This window comes from Phycodurus eques, chromosome 13 (assembly GCF_024500275.1).
Source record: "Phycodurus eques isolate BA_2022a chromosome 13, UOR_Pequ_1.1, whole genome shotgun sequence".
NCBI lineage: Eukaryota > Metazoa > Chordata > Actinopteri > Syngnathiformes > Syngnathidae > Phycodurus > Phycodurus eques.
In genome coordinates this window covers 5,982,474-6,001,953 of record NC_084537.1, presented here as the reverse complement: position 1 = coordinate 6,001,953, position 19,480 = coordinate 5,982,474, and the positions used below count along the sequence as shown (strand labels likewise).

The following is a 19,480-nucleotide window of genomic DNA, read 5'->3' as shown; positions in this document are numbered from 1 at the left end:
ACCGTATGGTACCGCCTATCTTCCACATGCAGTATGCGTGCTATCCTTTCACCCCTTTTCTAAGAGATTCACTAATTTAGCCTCTTAACGTAACACCAACTCAACTTCGGTTCCAAGTCAGAAATCAATTTAAAAAAGCATTCATTGGCAAACAATAGGCAGTTTTCATCTTTTATCGTCATTTCCGCCCCCCCAACCCCTTGAAAATTCATTCTCATCCACACCAGAAAAATGATAGTGCAGGCCCACTGAATGAGTCAGGAACAAAGACAGTGACAGGGAGGAGTCATGAAATTGTATCATATTGTTTGCGAAATCAAGCCAACTTTTAGAAAAAAATAAATCTAGCCTTTCTTTCTTCTGTTCTCCTGTAGCATTCCACTAATGGTTGACAAAAGTAAAACAAAGGAGATCAACATTAATATACAGGACAATCAAGATACCGAAGGACTGGGACTCACAGTCTCCTAGACAACAGTCTCCAAGCAACCATTACTCCTCAATGCATTTCTCCAATCTTTTCTCTTTCCTCACTCTCTCTTTTCAAACCCCTCTGTCTGTTTGCCAGTTTTTCTTCCTCTAAAGAGTCCTCCTGTGGATCCCCTTGATAGTTGATAGATGCATGATTGTTACACTTGCAGTATTATGAGCTCAAAACAGCAGCTAGTGCTGTGGTTGTAGTTGTGGTTGTGGTTGTGGCTGACTTAGCTTTTGCTATCCAGACCAACACTTCTTACCAGCCAGTGTTTAATTTGGGAAATAAAAAAAAAGTGTCTCTCCAATAGCCTTTAGGTTGGCTACTTTGGGGGAGTCAAAGGGAGATCAAGTGTACCTTTGCATTGTCACCATTGGCGAGTTGACATTTTTTATTTGTGATTTTTTAATCCAATCCCAAACTAACTCTCAGTAGATTACGATTAGCTGTGCGGCCACAGTACGTCCGCGTATAGGATTGTTAGTTTGACTCCTGAGTCTCTCTCCAGTTGCTCATTACTCTGCAATGTTCATCGTGAATCTCTTTAAAGACAGACACGAATCGGATAGTTTACGCTAAACGTTTACCAAAAGTAGACGGCTCCTCTTCAGTTTATCTCATAGGATTTCCGGTTCATGTCCTTAAATCAAGCGGGTTTTTATTCTGGCTGTGAATTTCCATGGGATCAAAAGAAGTTCACAGCTGGTAGAATGTAGTATGTGTTGGAGTCATGACACTTTTTAGCCGAAGCGCGGACTCGAGTCACATGACTTGGACTCGAGTCAGACTCGACTCATGAATTTAATGACTTTAGACTTGACAATCTGTTAAAAGGCTTGCAACTCGACATGGACTTGAACAGCAATGACTCGTGACTTCACTTGGACTTGAACCCATCAACACTTGCTATTTTGACCAAAGCACTGGGAAATCAACACTTTGTAGCTTTCTCTTGCTATAGCTATATGTGCAATTTACTATTTTGCTACAGCAAAATATGATAGGTGACTACATAATGCTGAAGGTCTTATATTTGTTATTCTTTCACATACTACCTAAAGTAATGGCGTCATTAAAAAACAAACAAACAAACAAAAAAACATCACAATAAATGTGACAGCTAAATAACGCATACATTCCAAGAACCACTGTTAACATTTAAGGTAACAATAAGTACATGAATTATGGCAACACCAACAACAAAAAACCACATTGCATTGTGGCAATTGCGCGGCTGACATCACATATGCTTGTTTTCGTTAGCATTAGCAGCTATCTTTGTGAGTGATCATGCAAATAGTTAGACGGTGGGCCTGGTTTAGTCAGTGTAGTGTTCTCAAGAATCAGTCTTGTACTGAATTAGTTTTTTACTCACTTGATTTACTTTCATCAATCAGCACACAGCTAGCATCTGGTCAACGTGAAACTACATTCTTCTTCGTGTCCTTTTCTTCGCATTTTTTTTTTTTAATGTAATATTTAATTATATTGATGGTGGAGGGGTGTACAAAACAAGCCGCTGTTGTCAAGGCACCTGTTCCATCTCTGAAACTCACATACTGTAATCATATATCCATTCATCCATCCATTTTCTGAGCCACTTCTCCTCACTAGGGTCGCGGGCGTGCCGGAGCCCATCCCAGCCATCAGGAGGTTCAGGTACACCCTGAACTGGTTGCCAGCCAATCGCAAGGCACATACAACCATTCACGCTCACATTCACACCTGCGGGCAATTTAGTTGTCAATGAACCTACCGTGCATGTTTTTGGGATGTGGGAGGAAACCGGAGTGGCGGGAGAAAACCCACGCAGGCACGGGGAGAACATGCAAACTCCACACAGGCGGGGCCGGGGATTGAACCCGTAATCCGTAACCCGCCGTAATCATTAAAATAAATAAATAAATACAAATAAAAAAATCAACCACTGCTCCTCCTATAACTACTATTTATTGTTAAATGACTCATGAAATATTTTACGTATTCAGTTAGTTTAGTTGTGCATAAGTCTGCCTAAATATTCTAAGACCAATTTAACACAAATGCAATGCAAACAGATTCAATATGGTTTTGTATACTTGATGCACGAGGCGACCAACTGCATAAAACAGTTCCTTCAGTTACATATGGACATTGTGATGTATCTTGATAGTTTTCTTCCAGTCCGTTATCACGGCCACTGCATTGTAATATTATGAATATTCTTAGACAAATATCATGATGCCATATTGTGAGTTGTTCTATGATTCCTTGCCCTACTGCACATGCTATTGATAAATACCAGCACACTGCATTTTACAGTTGATCATACTTGGAGATGATGCTGACATTCCTCACAATGTTGGTCGTCCACCACTTAGTCACAGCCACGCCATACGGGAGTTTTCTCAGCTTGCAGGCCCAGTGGCACCCAGCATGGCATTCAAACCCGAGAGTGTCGTTGGGGAGAATAATGAATGAAATATACGACACCGACATTAGGACGTCAAACAAAAGTTTATTATCAGTGGAAAGACAGGTGACAAACAAGTGGGCCTGTGTCGGTCACGGCACCTCACGTGAGATATCGTATCCAGAACTTCGTTGTCTGGGTCACCTGCGTGGAGGACCCCCACAGCATACAGTCTGAGTATAGACAATAAAAATGCCAGTGAATGGAGAGAGAAACACGAAAATAATCAAACATCCACAGGTAGTTGAGGTTTGATCATTTTTTTCCGTCAATGTCTACGATCAGGCTAAACGTTTTGTGTCACGCTTGACTGAAAGCTCAGTTTTATTTATTTCCTAAACCCTTTTAACTTTTATTTATTTTTTTTTTGCCTCCACTCGTGACTCCACTTCCTGCAGTAAAGGGTTCTCTGTGCTGATTGCTTATGGGCCAATCAGCAAGCATATGGCCTGGGCAACAATGACAGATGAATGTAACATGTTGTGCCTGACGAGGATTAACACTTTTTCAACTCGGTATTGGAACAGAAACAGAGGATGTAGAGAGGGATACAAACACATTGACGGGTAATAAAGGGTCTTGCCTTTGCGATGGTTTTGCTAGCTAGATTGTGCGTTACCTATTGGCCAGCGAGGTACAGTAAATCCATTAACGTAGAGGGCCAGCTGTCTACTGAGCATGCTATAAAACAGGATCCATAAAATGTTTACATTAGGTTGCTATGAGTCTACGTAATCAGTGAGTGCTACTTGAGTGTGTGTCTATTTGTGACATCCACCCCCTCCATCTGTCTTTCTGTCCTTTTTTTTTTTTTGTCCTTCTTTCTGCACCTCCCCTCAGGTTAGAGCATGCGCTGATCCGAGCTCAGCAACTTATCGGTTGGTAATGTAATGCCATCCTTGGTTGATACGCAAATCAGAAAAAGTTGGGACAGAAGTGGGTTTTTTTTCGATCTACTGTCAAAACAATATGAATTCCTGTTTTGTAAATACTGTAACGACCCTGTATGGCTGCGCTCCTGAAGAAAAGAACAAAATGTATTCACACTTGAAATACTTTGCAACTTGTCTTCAATCCCTGAACATTTGCAAATACATGCTCTTTGTAAAATATAGGTTATTGCAGTAATCTGAATAAAAAGAAAGAAATTAATCTTAAAAACTAAAACTCGGTGAAATGTTGCGGTGAACCATGAAATGTGGTATGTTATTGTTCTCTGTGTAATAAAAGTCAAAAGTAAATAGCAATTATTGTTTGCAATACTGTTGCAACAGTTTCTGATTTGGGTTTTGTGTACGATGGTTCAAGGTTACGTCCGTCCGTAAAATCTATTCAGCCAGCTGTGTACCATTTTGGGTATTTTTTTCCATCAGTACCCCTTTAAATCCAATGCTTTATGTCCAAATGGCAGGACCTGCGGCATGTTGGACCCCTCAGCCTGGACCTGAGAATGCATGTGCTCTGCATTTGTGCCTTCTCTATCTCCCTGACATTCCTGCTGCTATTTCTCGTCTTCCCTTTGATATTTCACACCTCCTCATCTGGCATTTCTGGTGTGTGTACATGTGTGGGAGTGTGTCTTGAGCCTGTATGCATGTATGTATGTCACAGTGCGCTGAGGTCGTGGCAGGAGCGAGACTTCTGGCGAAGGATCTTGCTGCCTCGGTGGCGGCTCATCTCTCGGTAGCGTCCCCTGTCACGCTCTCGTCCGTAGGAGCGTGGCACCAGCCCTGCCAGAAAGCGCTTGGCCCGGCTGGTCAGACTTTCCCTGCGGCCTGAACCGGGGTCACCGTCAGCCCAGTTGGGGCCAACACAGTCGCCCCTTGCAGCTCGTACGGCCGCCTCAAGCAGCTCATTGGTGCCGTGTTCCAGGGAGGCCGAGAGCTCCAGGTAGTGGCAGTCGAACATCATGGCGCTGGATTGGGCCTCTGGTGCAAAAAGAGGAGAAAGTGACCTTTAAAAGCATTCACATGTTGGCTGATAATCATTACGGAAAGCAGTAAGTTGTCACTGAGCCAGATGGTCGGATAGACACATCAGAATCAGATCAACCACTGCATTAGGTGTCACCCAAATGTTAATTGACCTTATCTTGCACTAAATAGTGACACATTTAGTAAATAATTCAGTCCTCTGAGTGTGAGTGTTTAAGAAACTACGTCTCTTAATTTGCATTAGAACTGCATTTGAGATCAAAGAATCAATTGTACATAAACTCATGCAAGATGCAGCGTATCTCACAAATAATCGGCAATCTCTCAAAAGCTCAGCTAATCTGCCAAAAATGACAACACAGAGGAAAAACAAGGGAAATAGCTGTGCAATATTGGAAAGCTCTCCTTCTCTATCCTGGCGCCGAATGTACACTGGAAAGTGAGTTTCTTTTAATCTCCAAGGCAATGGCCCCACAGTTAAAGGTAGCTCAGTTTGCATTGTGCACCTGTTAGCCTGTGAGCTTGCTGGTGGCTAGTGCCCCACGACGACTCGGTGGGATGTATTCCAGTCCTCGGAGGCTTTTATCGGGTATACTTTTGCGGCTGAGACATGTAGGGATGTGTAGGCATATGCGAGACGGACATATTTGATTGACAGTTTAGGAACGTTTTGCAGCCCCCTGCCCTGTGCAGTGGACACGCCCACAGCATCTGAGAGCTGAGAGAATATCTCAATTTTTGACCATTTCTTTATTCTTCTTTATCACATATTTTTTTAAAAAATTGCTTTAATACAAATATGACACAGAGGCACACACTAATGGACTATTGTAATGTTGCGGCTTGCTGATGAAGCAAGCAATCCCCGAACCCGCTGGTGGACACCAACGGTGAGGGATGCCGTCAAGCTGAAGAAGGAGTCCTATTGGGCCTATTTGGCCTGTGGGACTCCTGAGGCAGCTGATGGGTACCGGCTGGCCAAGCGGAATGCAGCTCTGGTGGTCGCTGAAGCAAAAACTCGGGTATGGGAGGAGTTATGTGAGGCCATGGAGAAAGACTTCCGGACGGCTTCGAGGAAATTCTGGTCCACCATCCGACGTCTCAGGAGAGGCAAGCAGTGCACCAGCAACACTGTGTATAGTGGGGATGGGGCGCTGCTGACCTCGACTCGGGACGTTGTGAGTCGGTGGGGAGAATACTTTGAAGACCTCCTCAATTCCACCGACACGCCTTCCCATGAGGAAGCAGAGTGTGGGTTCTCTGAGGCGGGCTCTCCTATCTCTGGGTCTGAGGTCACCGAGGTAGTTAAAAAGCTCCTCGCTGGCAAGGCCCCGGGGGTGGATGAGATTCGCCCGGAGTTCCTAAAGGCTCTGGATGTTGAGGGGCTGTCCTGGTTGACACGCCTCTGCAACATCTTGTGGACATCGGGGACAGTGCCTCTGGATTGGCAGACTGGGGTGGTGGTCCCCCTTTTTAAGAAGGGGGACCGGAGGGTGTGTTCCAACTACAGGGGGATTACACTGCTCAGCCTCCCTGGTGAGGTCTATTCAGGGGTGCTGGAGAGGAGAGTCCGTCGGGAAGTCGAATCTCAGATTCAGGAGGACCAGTGTGGTTTTCGTCCTGGCCGTGGAACAGTGGACCAGCTCTACACCCTCGGCAGGGTCCTCGAGGGTGCATGGGAGCTCGCCCAACCAGTCTACATGTGTTTTGTGGACTTGGAGAAGGCGTTCGACCGTGTCCCTCGGGGAGTCCTGTGGAGGGTGCTTCGGGAGTATGGGGTACCGAACCCCCTGATACGGGCTGTTCGGTCCCTGTACGACCGCATATCCGGCAGTAAGTCGGACTCGTTCCCGGTGAGGGTTGGACTCCGCCAAGGCTGCGCTTTGTCGCCGATTCTGTTCATAACTTTTATGGACAGAATTTCTAGGCGCAGCCGAGGCGTAGAGGGGGTCCGGTTTGGTGGCCTCAGTATTGCATCTCTGCTTTTTGCTGATGATGTGGTTCTGTTGGCTTCATCAAGCCGTGAGCTCCAACTCTCACTGGAGCAGTTCGCAGCCGAGTGTGAAGCGGCTGGGATGAGAATCAGCACCTCCAAATCTGAGACCATGGTCCTCAGTCGGAAAAGGGTGGCATGCTCTCTCCAGGTCTGGGATGAGATCCTGCCCCAAGTGGAGGAGTTCAAGTATCTTGGGGTCTTGTTCACGAGTGAGGGAAGAATGGAACGCGAGATCGACAGGCGGATCGGTGCAGCGTCTGCAGTGATGCGGACTTTGTATCGGTCCGTTGTGGTAAAGAAGGAGCTAAGCCGAAAGGCGAAGCTCTCAATTTACCGCTCGATCTTCGTTCCTACCCTCACCTATGGTCATGAGCTGTGGGTCGTGCCCGAAAGAACAAGATCCCGGATACAAGCGGCCGAAATGAGTTTCCTCCGCAGGGCGTCCGGGCTCTCCCTTAGAGATAGGGTGAGAAGCTCGGTCATCCGGGAGGATATCAGAGTAGAGCCGCTGCTCCTCCGCATTGAGAGGAGCCAGATGAGGTGGCTGGGGCATCTGATTCGGATGCCTCCCGGACGCCTCCCTGGTGAGGTGTTCCGGGCACGTCCCACCGGGAGGAGACCCCGGGGACGACCCAGGACACGCTGGAGAGACTACGTCCTTCGGCTGGCCTGGGAACGCCTCGGGATCCCCCCCAGAAGAGCTGGATGAAGTGGCTGGGGAGAGGGAAGTCTGGGCGTCCCTGCTAAAGCTACTGCCCCCGCGACCCGACCCGGATAAGCGGTAGCAAATGGATGGATGGATGGATGCTGATGAAGGACTGACTCCACCGTGGAAAATTCAATCCATGACCCTAGTCGTTATGGTAATGAAATCCTTCCTCGCCATTGGCTCAGCAGTATATGGGGCAGGGATAACAGTCACTGACGCGCATGACACAGGGCCATCCCTGCAAAACAGAGTAATTGCAGCATCACAAAAAAAAATACATTGAGTAAAGTGTTTTCTAATTCTTGCTCATTGGTGTATTTTGATGGAAACTTGTCAGTCAAATGAATCTTTATTGTTATGGTGTTTGAAAAAGAGTACAAACAAAACAAAACACTGTCTGTCGTGGTCATAAAACAACAAAAACAACATGGAGGCTTCTATTCTGATTATAATTGTTTAGGAATAGGAATAAACAGACTGAATCCGAATGGAATTTAATTTAGTTTCACAGGGGTGAAATATTCCTGTTGCCAAACAGATCAGAATTACATTTTCACCATGTAAACCATCATTTGAAATAGAGCCGGGAAAAGCTGCCAACGCATGATCCCTCCCGAAGTAAATGCGGGGTGATGTCATCGTTTAGGCACTGTGTAAATATGACGCCCGCTGACAGACTACAAACTACTTACAAGTTGTTTTTGTCAAGCCTTTTGAAAGCAAACATATTAAAACAATGCCAAGTACTGTGCTAAATAGGCGACAGACCTCGATCTTGATGAATGACATGATGTTAACGGCGAAGTGTGCATGTCACATGGCTGTTCCGATTAAATGTAGTGCACATCATGTACTGTATATGCAGGAACTCGATCGCAATCGGTGACGCCACATGCAAACAGTTGACCAAAAAAAAAAGAAGACAAAAAAAACTATAATACGGTTTCTTGAACATTCCTGTTTTTAACCAATATATAATATTTTGATCAAATAATTGCGCAAGTAGAGGTCTTGGTCACTGCAAACATAGAAAGTCTTGAAGTTGATTTGCAAGTTATGCAGTGATTCTATTTTTCACAAACAGTTAACTGTATTAACAGTTGTATTCTGTATTTTTAGCATTCCCATTTAATGCGTACATTTTTACGATACATATGTTAACTCTGGACACTCTCAGGTGAATATTAAACTGGATGAGGACGTGCAGGACAAATTCTCCAAGGAGAAGATGATTTCGAACATCTGATGTTGCTCCCCTGCATAAAGAGGTGGTTGAATGAGTCAATATCTCAATCCAAATCATCTTGGATACAATGAAGAGCATAGGTACTGTAAATGCCTTTTTCAACATTAAAATGTCATCTTAATCAGACCATTGAACTTTTCATTATTTTTTTTTTGCTCCTTTTTCTCTGTACACTTTTATACAGCTTTTGCCTTCGCTCATCGCTGGTTAGAGCACTTCCAATACGTGCGGTGAGCAGCTGGTGTGCCATTAGCGCACATGAAAATTCTTTTAAGGCTGATTATGACAATTATTTTTTTGTTTTTTTGTGGGCCAACCTCAGTCAATTGCTTCAAATTACAGTTCTGCAATGTATTTGCAGGAGAAAGGTCACATTTGTGTCTGGATTGGTGAGTCCTTTCTCCCTTAATCCCATGTATTAATCTTGAGAGATGATTTCAAATGCTCACAGAAAGCCCCTATCAGCACCAATAAAATGGTTGGCAATGCAGACGATTTTGACCCAAAAAAACAAAACAAAAATAAAAAACAGTAATTAAAATCGGTATTTGCATTTTTCAACTACCTAATTTTTGTCCAGATTACAAAGTACCAGAAAAATATATAATAATAATAATCCATCCATCCGTTTTCTGTACCGCTTTATCCTCACAAGAGTCGCGAGCGTGCTGGAGCCTATCCCAGCTATCTTCGGGCGAGAGGCGGGGTACACCCTGAACTGGTCGCCAGCCAATCGCATTGCGTTCTTTCCATGTTTACTAAATTCCAATATCAAACCAAACACAAATAAAGAACAAGACTTAATCCGGGTTTAATAATCCAGCATCACAGCAGCTGTCGGACCTCGGCACCGTCACTTAATACGAGGAAAGAACATCCTAAACCACATTGGCAGGGTTTATCTTAGTACCTGCAACAGCTGATTGAACTGAATTGAGTCTTATATATTGTTGATAACAGTGTTTGGGAAACGCTGTTGGAGATTGAGTGAATAGAGGGGAGGGAGGTGCAAATTAGTAATTAGTTAAATAGCATAGTAGGGGGTTGCAAAGGAGAAAAAGCAATGAATCAAAAAGAGGAAGCACAATGCCAAAAGGAGATAAAACTGTGGGAGGAGAAGCCACAAGTGAAGAGAAGGGGACAAAGTGAAGGATGACTGGAAGACTGATAAAGGGCCTGATGTGTTTTGGCATTGTGTGAAGAAAAAAAATGTCGTGAAAAAAGATGTTTGTATCTCAAGAAAGAAAGAAAGAAGAGCTGACAATATAGGAGGGAGGCTCTAAAGTTAGAGGTTGTGCAAGTTGGAATATGACCAAAATTTTTGCAAAAAACCCTAAAGTCATCATCGTCATGCTTAACCTAAAAAAACCCAGTAACCATCTGAAGGATTAACTCCAGAAACAGTGTGTGTGTGTGCACATGTGAGAGAGACAGAGAGAGAGAGAGAGAAAGAGAGAAATAAACAGACAGACAGAGAGACAGGGAGAGAGAAAGAGAAAGAGCGAGACAAAGAGAGAGAGAGAGAGAGAAACATCTGCAATTTACCGCAAGGTGTTTTCTCAATTTAGAAGTGGGCTGAAATACCCATGTTTGGGCAGTCATAATTTAAGACTACGCCGCATGACAAAGCTGTGAAGTAAACACTCATGCCAGTGTAGAGACTTTAGAATCAGAGTAATATGCTCTGACCTCTTTATTCTGGCCAGAACCCGAGCTGCAGCTGTTTAATGCTCTTTTTAGGGAGTCCAGTCAGAAGACCATTACAATAGTCAAGTCTACTTGAGATAAAAGCATGGATGAGCTTCTCCTGGTCTACTTGACACATGCAAGCCTTCACTCTGGATATGTTCTTCAAATGGGAGACGGCAGTTTTAGTAATTGATTTGATGTGACTGTTGAAGTCAGGTTGGAATCTATCAGAACACCAAGGTTTCGGAATTGGTCTTTGGTTTTTAAAGAGAGTGACTCCAGGTATTTACTCACAGCAATCCTCTTTTCGTTATTACCAAAAACAATTATCTCAGTTTTATTGTAGTTTTAATTGAAGAAATTTGGCGCATCCAGTTATTTATCTGTTTTAGACAGGGACACAACACCTCAGTTGAACTGTAGTCATCTAGAGACACTGCTAGATGTAACTGTGTCATATGCTTAGCTATTATAGTCAACATTAAAGTTCTAAAGAATTTGACCCAAGGGTAGCATATAGAAGCTGAACAGGAAGGGTCCAAGAACTGACTCTTGAGGGACCCCATACGTCATTGCCGTTCGATGAAATTGGACACTTCCTTCTTCTCTTCCTTTCGGCTTGTCCCGTTAGGGGTCGCCACAATGTGTCATCCTTTTCCATGTAAGCCTATCTCCTGCATCCTCCTCTCTTACACCAACTGCCCTCATGTCTTCCCTCACTACATCTATCAACCTTCTCTTTGCTCATCCTCTAGCTCTCTTGCCTGGGAGCTCCATCTTCATCACCCTTATACCAATATACTCACTCTCTCTCTCCTCTGCACGTGTCCAAATCATTGAAGTCTGCTCTCTCTAACTTTGTCTCCAAAACGTCTAACCTTGGCCATCCCTCTGATGAGCTCATTTCTGATTGTATCCAACCTGGTAACTCCTAGAGAGAACCTGAAAATCTTCATTTCCGCCACCTCCAGCTCTGCTTCCTGTTGTCTCTTCAGTGCCACTGTCTCTAATCCGTACATCATGGCTGGCCTCACCACTGTCTAATAAACTTTGCCCTTCATCCGAGCAGGGACTCTTCTGTCACATAACACACCTGACACCTTCCACCACCTGTTCTAAACTGCTTGGACTCCTTTCTCCTGAGTTATTGAACTGCACAATAACCTGAGTAAAACCAACTCTATGTTTTTCTTCCAGGACCTGGATGGAATGTCCCTGTGTCCCACTATGTTTGTCCATCCTACAACCATTACAGATTTTCTCTCAAGAGGGGTTTTTGGGACAGCGTCTTATCAAGATTGTCAATTACATGTGATTTCTCTAAGTCATTTTTATGATTTTATTTCCATCATAATCATCAATCTTTAAAATTTTCCCCCAGCCATTTCACCCCTATTGGATACGGCAAGTTAATACTTAATAAGGAGGGCAGAAATGAAATGGCCACTTAGTTTCCAAAAGAGGAATACAATTGCATTACGCTCAGACCGGTGACTTAAGTGTTGAAGACTGAGATTAAATAAAAGTTACTGGTTGATTTCATTAGTCACCAGATGACTTCTTTATTGTTCCATTTCAAAATGAAAACTCCATTAAGGACATCTCAGACTCAAACTTTTATCTTTTATACCATCATTTAATTTAGACAAAGGGTAGGAGGTAATTATAATAGACTGACACAGGGGGGATAATGACAGATAGGACAGAGTTTTGGTACTTTTTGGCAGTAACTGTGGCAGGGAATGAATGAATATATATATATATATATATATATATATATATAGATATATATATATATATATATATACAACCCCAATTCCAATGAAGTTGGGACGTTGTGTTAAACATAAATAAAAACAGAATACAATGATTTGCAAATCATGTTCAACCTATATTTAACTGAATACACTATAAAGACAAGATATTTCATGTTCAAACTGATAAATATATATATATCCATCCATTTTCTGAGCCGCTTCTCCTCACTAGGGTCGCGGGCGTGCTGGAGCCTATCCCAGCTATCATCGGGCAGGAGGCGGGGTACACCCTGAACTGGTTGCCAGTCAATCGCAGGGCACATACAAACAAACAACCATTCGCACTCACAGTCACACATACGGGCAATTTTAGAGTCTCCAATTCATGCATGTTTTTGGGATGTGGGAGGAAACCGGAGTGCCCGGAGAAAACCCACGCAGACACGGGGAGAACATGCAAACTCCACACAGGCGGGGCCGGAAACCGGGTCCTCAGAACTCCCGGGTCCTCAGAACTGTGAGGCTGACGCTCTAACCAGTCGTCCACCGTTATATATATATATATATATATATATATATATATATATATATATATATATATATATATATATATATGAACTTTAACACCACTATCTGCTGTAACACAAACCCATGTGCACTGCTGTTGATGTGGAAAAAAACAAAGCATTTAGGCGCCTGCACGTGGAGAGATATCATGCTATAAACCATGATTGGATAATGGCTTTTAGTGGGAGGGGTGGGCTTGTGGGTTTGTGTGCAGGTGGACATGAGAGCTTCCATTTGCCGTACCTACCCTCAGCACTGATTTCACGAGAGCGAACAAGGTCGCTCTTGTTGCCCACCAGGATGATTGGCGTGTGAGCCTGCGACTCCCTGAGGAGAAGACGGAGCTGTGCGGTGCGATGGAAACTTCGCCTGTCAGTCACGGAGAAGACCAGGATACACACATCACACTGTAGAGTGGACAGGTCCTGCGAAAACGCACCCGTGCATTAATAAAACAGCATAACAGCAGGAAAGATTGGCATTACATCCTGTTACATGCATGAAGCTAATATCCAGTGGCAGATGGATGAGGGTGGAATATTACTTGGCTCAAATGCATAGCACAAGATCTCGTGGAATCAATCAACATAAGTGGCAAAGAGTCCTTGACTAAGTCTCCTTGCTCTGTTGGAACTTGTCCACTGAAAGGTAGTAGGTGTGTGGTGCTGCTGTCTTATGACATGAGGCAGAGGAAGCTGTGTTCATCTTGACTTCATGCATGTCACGCTTCACTTTGAATCTCTTGGCCCTTTTAGCACTGACCGCTAACATCGCAATGGGGCTTACTGTCACAGAGGTTCAATTAGCCAGAGTGGCTTGAGCAGAAACTCTCACTTGGGCTTGCTCAGGACCATTTTTCTTGCTTTCTGGCCCTGAATCGATCAACTACTGAATATAGGCGTATATCAGTGGGGTGCCTTTGTTAAATGGGTCATATTATTGTTTGTGTCTTGGAGCAGGAACACCAAGGTCCTCAGAGGGTCATCAACACCAGCGGAGTACAGACGTACCGATTTCTAACATCTTAACTGATTTTTAAACTGATTCCTAACACGTGCCACCATGCCGCCATACTTGTGTGTGTGTGTGTGTGTGTGTGTGCTTCCGGCTCTTATAGCATACTCCCATAAAGCAGGGGCCGTACCAATTCCTGAGTACAGTGGTGCCTTACATGTTTCTCGAGACACAAGCTGTCACTTGACCAATTTTTTTTTTGAGATACAAGCAAAATTTTAGATATACGAGTCCGCTTCAGACCCCCACCGCTAGATGGCAGAAGAACACTTCACAACCTTCAGCCACCATCAATTCAAATTGGTTTCCTTATCGTGGAAGGTCAACATTGGGCGGTGGCAGTAATCTCCTATTAAACTGGTTTGCCAACTTCCAAGACCCCAAAGAAAAATAAAAAGGAAGGACAATACATTAGTAACAGTCATGTTTTGTGCGTCACTGATTGTGTAGTGGTACACTCCCCTGATTTTGGTGTGGGCAGTGTGGGGTCAGATCCCACTCAGTGTGAATGTGAGTGTGAATGGTCACCCTGTCTTATGTGCCCCGCGACCAGTTCAGGGTGTAGTCCGCCTAATGTACGAAGTCAGCTGGGATAGGCTCCAACACCCCGTGACTCTAACCAGGATAAGCGGTGTTGAAAGTGGATGGATGGATGCATGTTTTGTGCTCGTATATTTGGTGCAGATTATGTGGAGTTTGTGGAGTCGCCTGTGTGGAGTTTGCATGTTCTCATCATGCCTGCGTGGGTTTTCCGTACTCCGGTTTCCTCCCATATCCCAAAAACATGCATGGTCGGTTAACTGAAGACTCTAAATTGCGCGTAGGTGTAAACGTGAGTGGGAGTGGTTGCTTGATTATGTGTGCCCTGCCCTGATCTCCTCTTTATTTTGGTGTCTTTTCATAAATAGCGGGCATTACATGACTCATTCTTACATTCTCTGTCGAGTTCGACAGGCAGGGAATAGGAGAGCAAGCCAGGAAATGCAATAAGAATTTACGTAGCTAGGACCACTATTTCTCTTTCTCAGAAGGGAAAATCAATGAATTCTCAAAGCATCTCCACCAGCAGAGCTTCTACACACTGCAACTAGCTAAATCTACAGTTGGTCGATGCAAACAAATTTCTTCCCATTGATAGAAACCTGAGAGCAGACTCCATAATGTAACGCCAGGCAGAAAAACAATCATGTCATAGTCTAGTTTAAAATTATTATTCGAACATAAACACTTTCATAACTTGAATGGTATAAAAGGGGCAGACTCACATAGAACCAAAAAAAAAAAAAACATTAAAAAATGATTTCAATCATGAATGTTTGGGCAGATGTTGGCCAAGGCTAAACAATTCAAATTTGGGTCAGAACCTAATTTTACACCTTCACAGAGACTCATCCATCTGTTTCCCACACTTGCTCTCATTAGGGTCACAGGAGAGCTGGAGCCATTGGCGGTTTTGGCTTGAATGCCGACCTGTGTGAGACCCCACTTTGTGTATTGGAAGGGGAAAAAATTATAGAAGGGAAAATCAAAAATAAATCCCAAATCTTAATAAAAGTAAAATTAACACTTAATAGGTTATTTGTTTGCTCACACCCAACTACTAAATACAGTTTGGTCAAAATTGATTGACTAGTTTTTTCTTAATGCTTCTAACAAATCCAAACAAATAATGTAACATCCTTGGTAGAGAAAATAGTATCTTCCTGGTAGCTTTGGACTGCATCCTGACTGTACTGTATATGTGTGTAAGAGTGTGACTACCCTTGCCCTACATCAAGTCCCCAATGTAAATTCCTGACTCAAGAGAGCTCCTAACGCCTGAAAAATTCACCATCTCCCAAATGGCCAAGTAGTATCAGAGCAGACCCTGGAGCAGAATATTTGTAGGGAGTGTCTTGGCAATCTGTTTGATGGAGCACAAGAAAGGACAAGAGGAGCAAACGGGAGGAGGCCACCACTGGCCACCTGTCACTGTCTCAATGAGGGAAGAAGAATGAAAACAAGCTCGGCAAAAGGCATCGCACGGAGATGAAGCACAGCGCAATTTATTTACGCATGCAAAGGTGTACAAACACAAAGAGGGAATCTGATGTAAGTGCTACATAGGAAACCAAGTAAATGCAATAATACGCAGTAACTCAGGACCGTGCCAAACCTTGGCAATTTTTTCTCTTCCTAAAGCAGCTTCCCTCTGTTCACCAAGAGCAGACCATCTGTCATTACACATTCGTTAGAACCAACTCACAAACGGGGGAAAAAAACAAACAAACAAACAAAACAAAAAACGCACCAGTACGACATTAATAAGCACAACAAAAATACAGTATTCTGCCAAGGAGATTTTATTTTCCTGGATCACACAGTAAATGTATTTTTTGAACACTTTTCTTGTTTTCTTTATTAATCTCAGATAAACTATATGTTAGAGGTGGGTATGTACGAATTAGAAGTGGGATGGTACAGGTAACCCACAGTACCTCCTGTTCCTCGGTTTTCGGGCCATGGTTCAATACATTTTCGTTACATGTGTGCATAAAGAGAACATTTCTTTTGGTCTCTCAAAATTATCTCTTAATTTTGCTCATCAAGAAAAACTGTATTTTGTAGTGTACACTATTGAATAATATAATTGTGAGTTATTGAAACAACTCTTTCAATTCAATTCAATTGTATACATGTGACAATACAATGGTATAAAATATGTACAATAAATTAAAACATGCAGAAATGCAAACAAAACGCTACTCATGTAAACAGTTGGAGTAAGTAACAGTCGAATCACCCTAATCCAACAGTACACCATGTGCAGAATTATTAGGCAAGTATAGTAATTTCTCGTGTATCATGCACATTATTTCCCCAACCCCACCCCAAAAGTCAAAGTCAATAGTGGGCATTATACATAGGTATAGGGGAAAATGAAAAAAACCTTCATATTTCATAAATATATGCCGCCATCTAGAAGTTATGAATAAGATGTACACTTTCATTCCAATATGCCATCACCACCTAGAAGTTATGAGAAAGGTGTAGCCTACACTTTCTTTAGGCAAAGTGGGCCAAAAAAAGAGATTTTATTGACTCTAAAAAGGCAAAAATCAAGTCTCTCAGAGGGATGCAGCACTCTTAAAATATCTAAGATATTTCAGCCTGAACCATCAAATGTTTTGTTATGAATAGTCAACAGGGTCACTAGAAACCCGTTGAGAGAAAAACATTAGCTGCCAAGCATTTCAGAAGAATCAAGCAAGCGTGTGAAACAACAAAGACATTTTACACGTGCAAAAAAAACAAGCTGTGGTTTACTGCCAAACTTTAGCAACGTCGCCAGGCTAAAGAGGATGCCCATCGAAGTGGAGATAGAGCCCTGTATAGGTTTACTGTTAACCTAAATCAGGCTGGAGTGGATTACAATCGCTAACCAACTACAAGGAGAGAACAATAAAGGACTAGCTGACGACTTGAACACCTTCTCCTGCAGATTTGAAAAGGACACTTTCACACCCCGCACCCACCCAGCCGCACCACCATCACACCTCTGTCTCCCCCTTCTGCGTTGACCATACACGAACAGGAAGTGAGACGTATCTTCAAACAACAAAAGATCAACAAAGCGACGGGCCCAGACCTTGTGTCCCCATCATGCCTCAAAGTCTGCGCAGACCAACCTTCTCCAGTCTTCACAGTGATCATCAATAGATCTCTGGAATTGTGTGAAGTACCATCCTGTTTCAAACGCTCCATCATCATCCCAGTCTCCAAGAAACCTGCAATCTCGGGTATGAATGACTACAGGCCTGTCGCCCTGACATCTGTGGTCATGAAGTCCTTTGAACGACTTGTGCTGGACCATCTCAAGAGCGTCATAGGCCCCCTGCTGGATCTCCTGCAGTTTGCCTACCGAGCAAACAGGTCTGTGAATGATGCAGTCAACATGGGACTGCACTTCATCCTTGAACACCTCGACGGCGCGGGGACCTACACGAGGATCCTGTTCGTGGACATCAGCGCTGCGTTCAACACCATCATCCCCGAACTCCTCTCCTCCAAGCTTCTCCAGCTCAGTGTCTCGCCTGCCATCTGCCAGTAGATTTTCAGCTTCCTGATGGGCAGGACACAGCAGGGGGACACCACCTTATCCACAAGTATGTGTCCTCTCTCTGCTGCTCTTCTCTCTCTACATAAACGACTGGACCTCAACGCACCCAGCGGTCAAACTCCTGAAGTTTGCAGAAAACACCACAGTTATCATCAAAGACTGTGACAAGTCTGGATATCGACAGGAAATGGAGCGGCTGGAGCTGTGGTGTGCCCGACACAACCTGGAACACGTTCAAGACTGTACAGATGATCGTGGACTTCAGGAGGCATCCTTCGCCACACCTGCCCCTCACGCTGTCTCGCTACGCTGTGTCAACCGTCGAGACCTTCAAGTTCCTGGGAATTACAGTCTCTCAGGACCTTAAGTGGGAGACCAACATCAACTCCTTCCTCAAATAGGCCCGGCACAGGATGTTCTTCCTGCGACTTCTGAGGAATGTATAAATGCATTCGTGGATAAAAACATGCTAATGCTTTTAGCCATGACTGTATTGTTATTATAGTTGTCTAAAAAAAATCCTCTCGTTCTAGCATTTACCAAATAGAAATAATTTTGAAATAATTTTAATCCTAATTGACCTAAAACAAGAAAAGTTTAGTCTGATTTCATGTCACAGTCAGGAAAAAAAAAAAGATTGTCTTTTTATACAGTCAATGACTTTATCTGCTGTTCCTCCTGTACGCGCCTTAGTCTCTTAGGGGCAGTGTGGTGCGATGCATGCATTGAGCTACTCGTTTACTGTTTTTATAAGAGTAGATGAAGAAAGTTGCAAAATAACATTAATAAACTCGTTTTTCACAGATTAGGAAGAATATATGCCAGTGACTAGTGTTATATTACCTGTTTGTATGTGTTACTACGGTGTTTTTGTGTAAATATTCGTTATTTGAATGTAAATCCTTCCTGTGACCAAATGTTAATATTTGCGTCAATAGGGTTTTCCATTGACTGTTAGCATTAAGATGGCCATTTCTAAAACAACGTGTGTCTTGGATTTAAATATTAAATGAGGGTAATTATTTTTGTTGTGCGCTTAGTTGTACAGTAAACCCCAACTGGGGTGTCATTAAACAGCTTAAAGCATTCTCAGGGAGGGCAGAATAAGCTTCCACAGACCGCAAAGTACGAGCTGCTGTATGAGGCTAGCTGCGTTAGCTCCGGCTATTGTCTTGAGACTAACCCGAATGTATGCTCGTTTATGCGTTTACTTTGTGTTCCTTGTCGCGGTTTCTCCTCGCGTCATCACAATATCCTGTCTGGGACGGGGGGTTTTCGGTGATAAAGGAATTTCAGACCGACATCTCCAATGCAATTTTCGGCAGGCAAAATGTTTCGGTGATTACGAAATTTGTACTGGCCCGAGCGGGCCGATGTCTATACATAGGTGGGGGCACGACACAAGCGGCCTCGTCGCACCGGACCACCGTTAATGTCAGGGAGGGAAGCCATCACTACAATATGACCCGTGACAAAACATTTATTTGACACCCTTGTACTATTATGTCCATTGATTTTCAACACCGCTTAACCTGATTCGGG

The 19,480-nt window shown here is 43.6% G+C and overlaps 1 protein-coding gene across 2 annotated transcripts in view; it reads right to left on the bottom strand.

Annotated features, from left to right (window-relative positions):
* Positions 1–2,703: 2,703 nt before the first annotated feature.
* Positions 2,704–19,480, bottom strand: part of rem2 (RAS (RAD and GEM)-like GTP binding 2) — a 30,032-nt gene continuing 13,255 nt past the window's right edge. For both annotated transcript variants that reach the window (XM_061695191.1, XM_061695189.1), the window contains 2 exons: positions 13,073–13,250; positions 2,704–4,855 (listed from right to left, as the gene is read on the bottom strand). In XM_061695191.1, coding sequence (XP_061551175.1) covers positions 4,533–4,855; positions 13,073–13,250 — 501 coding nt within the window. In that variant the 3' untranslated portion in view covers positions 2,704–4,532. The remainder of the gene's footprint in view (positions 4,856–13,072; positions 13,251–19,480) is intronic.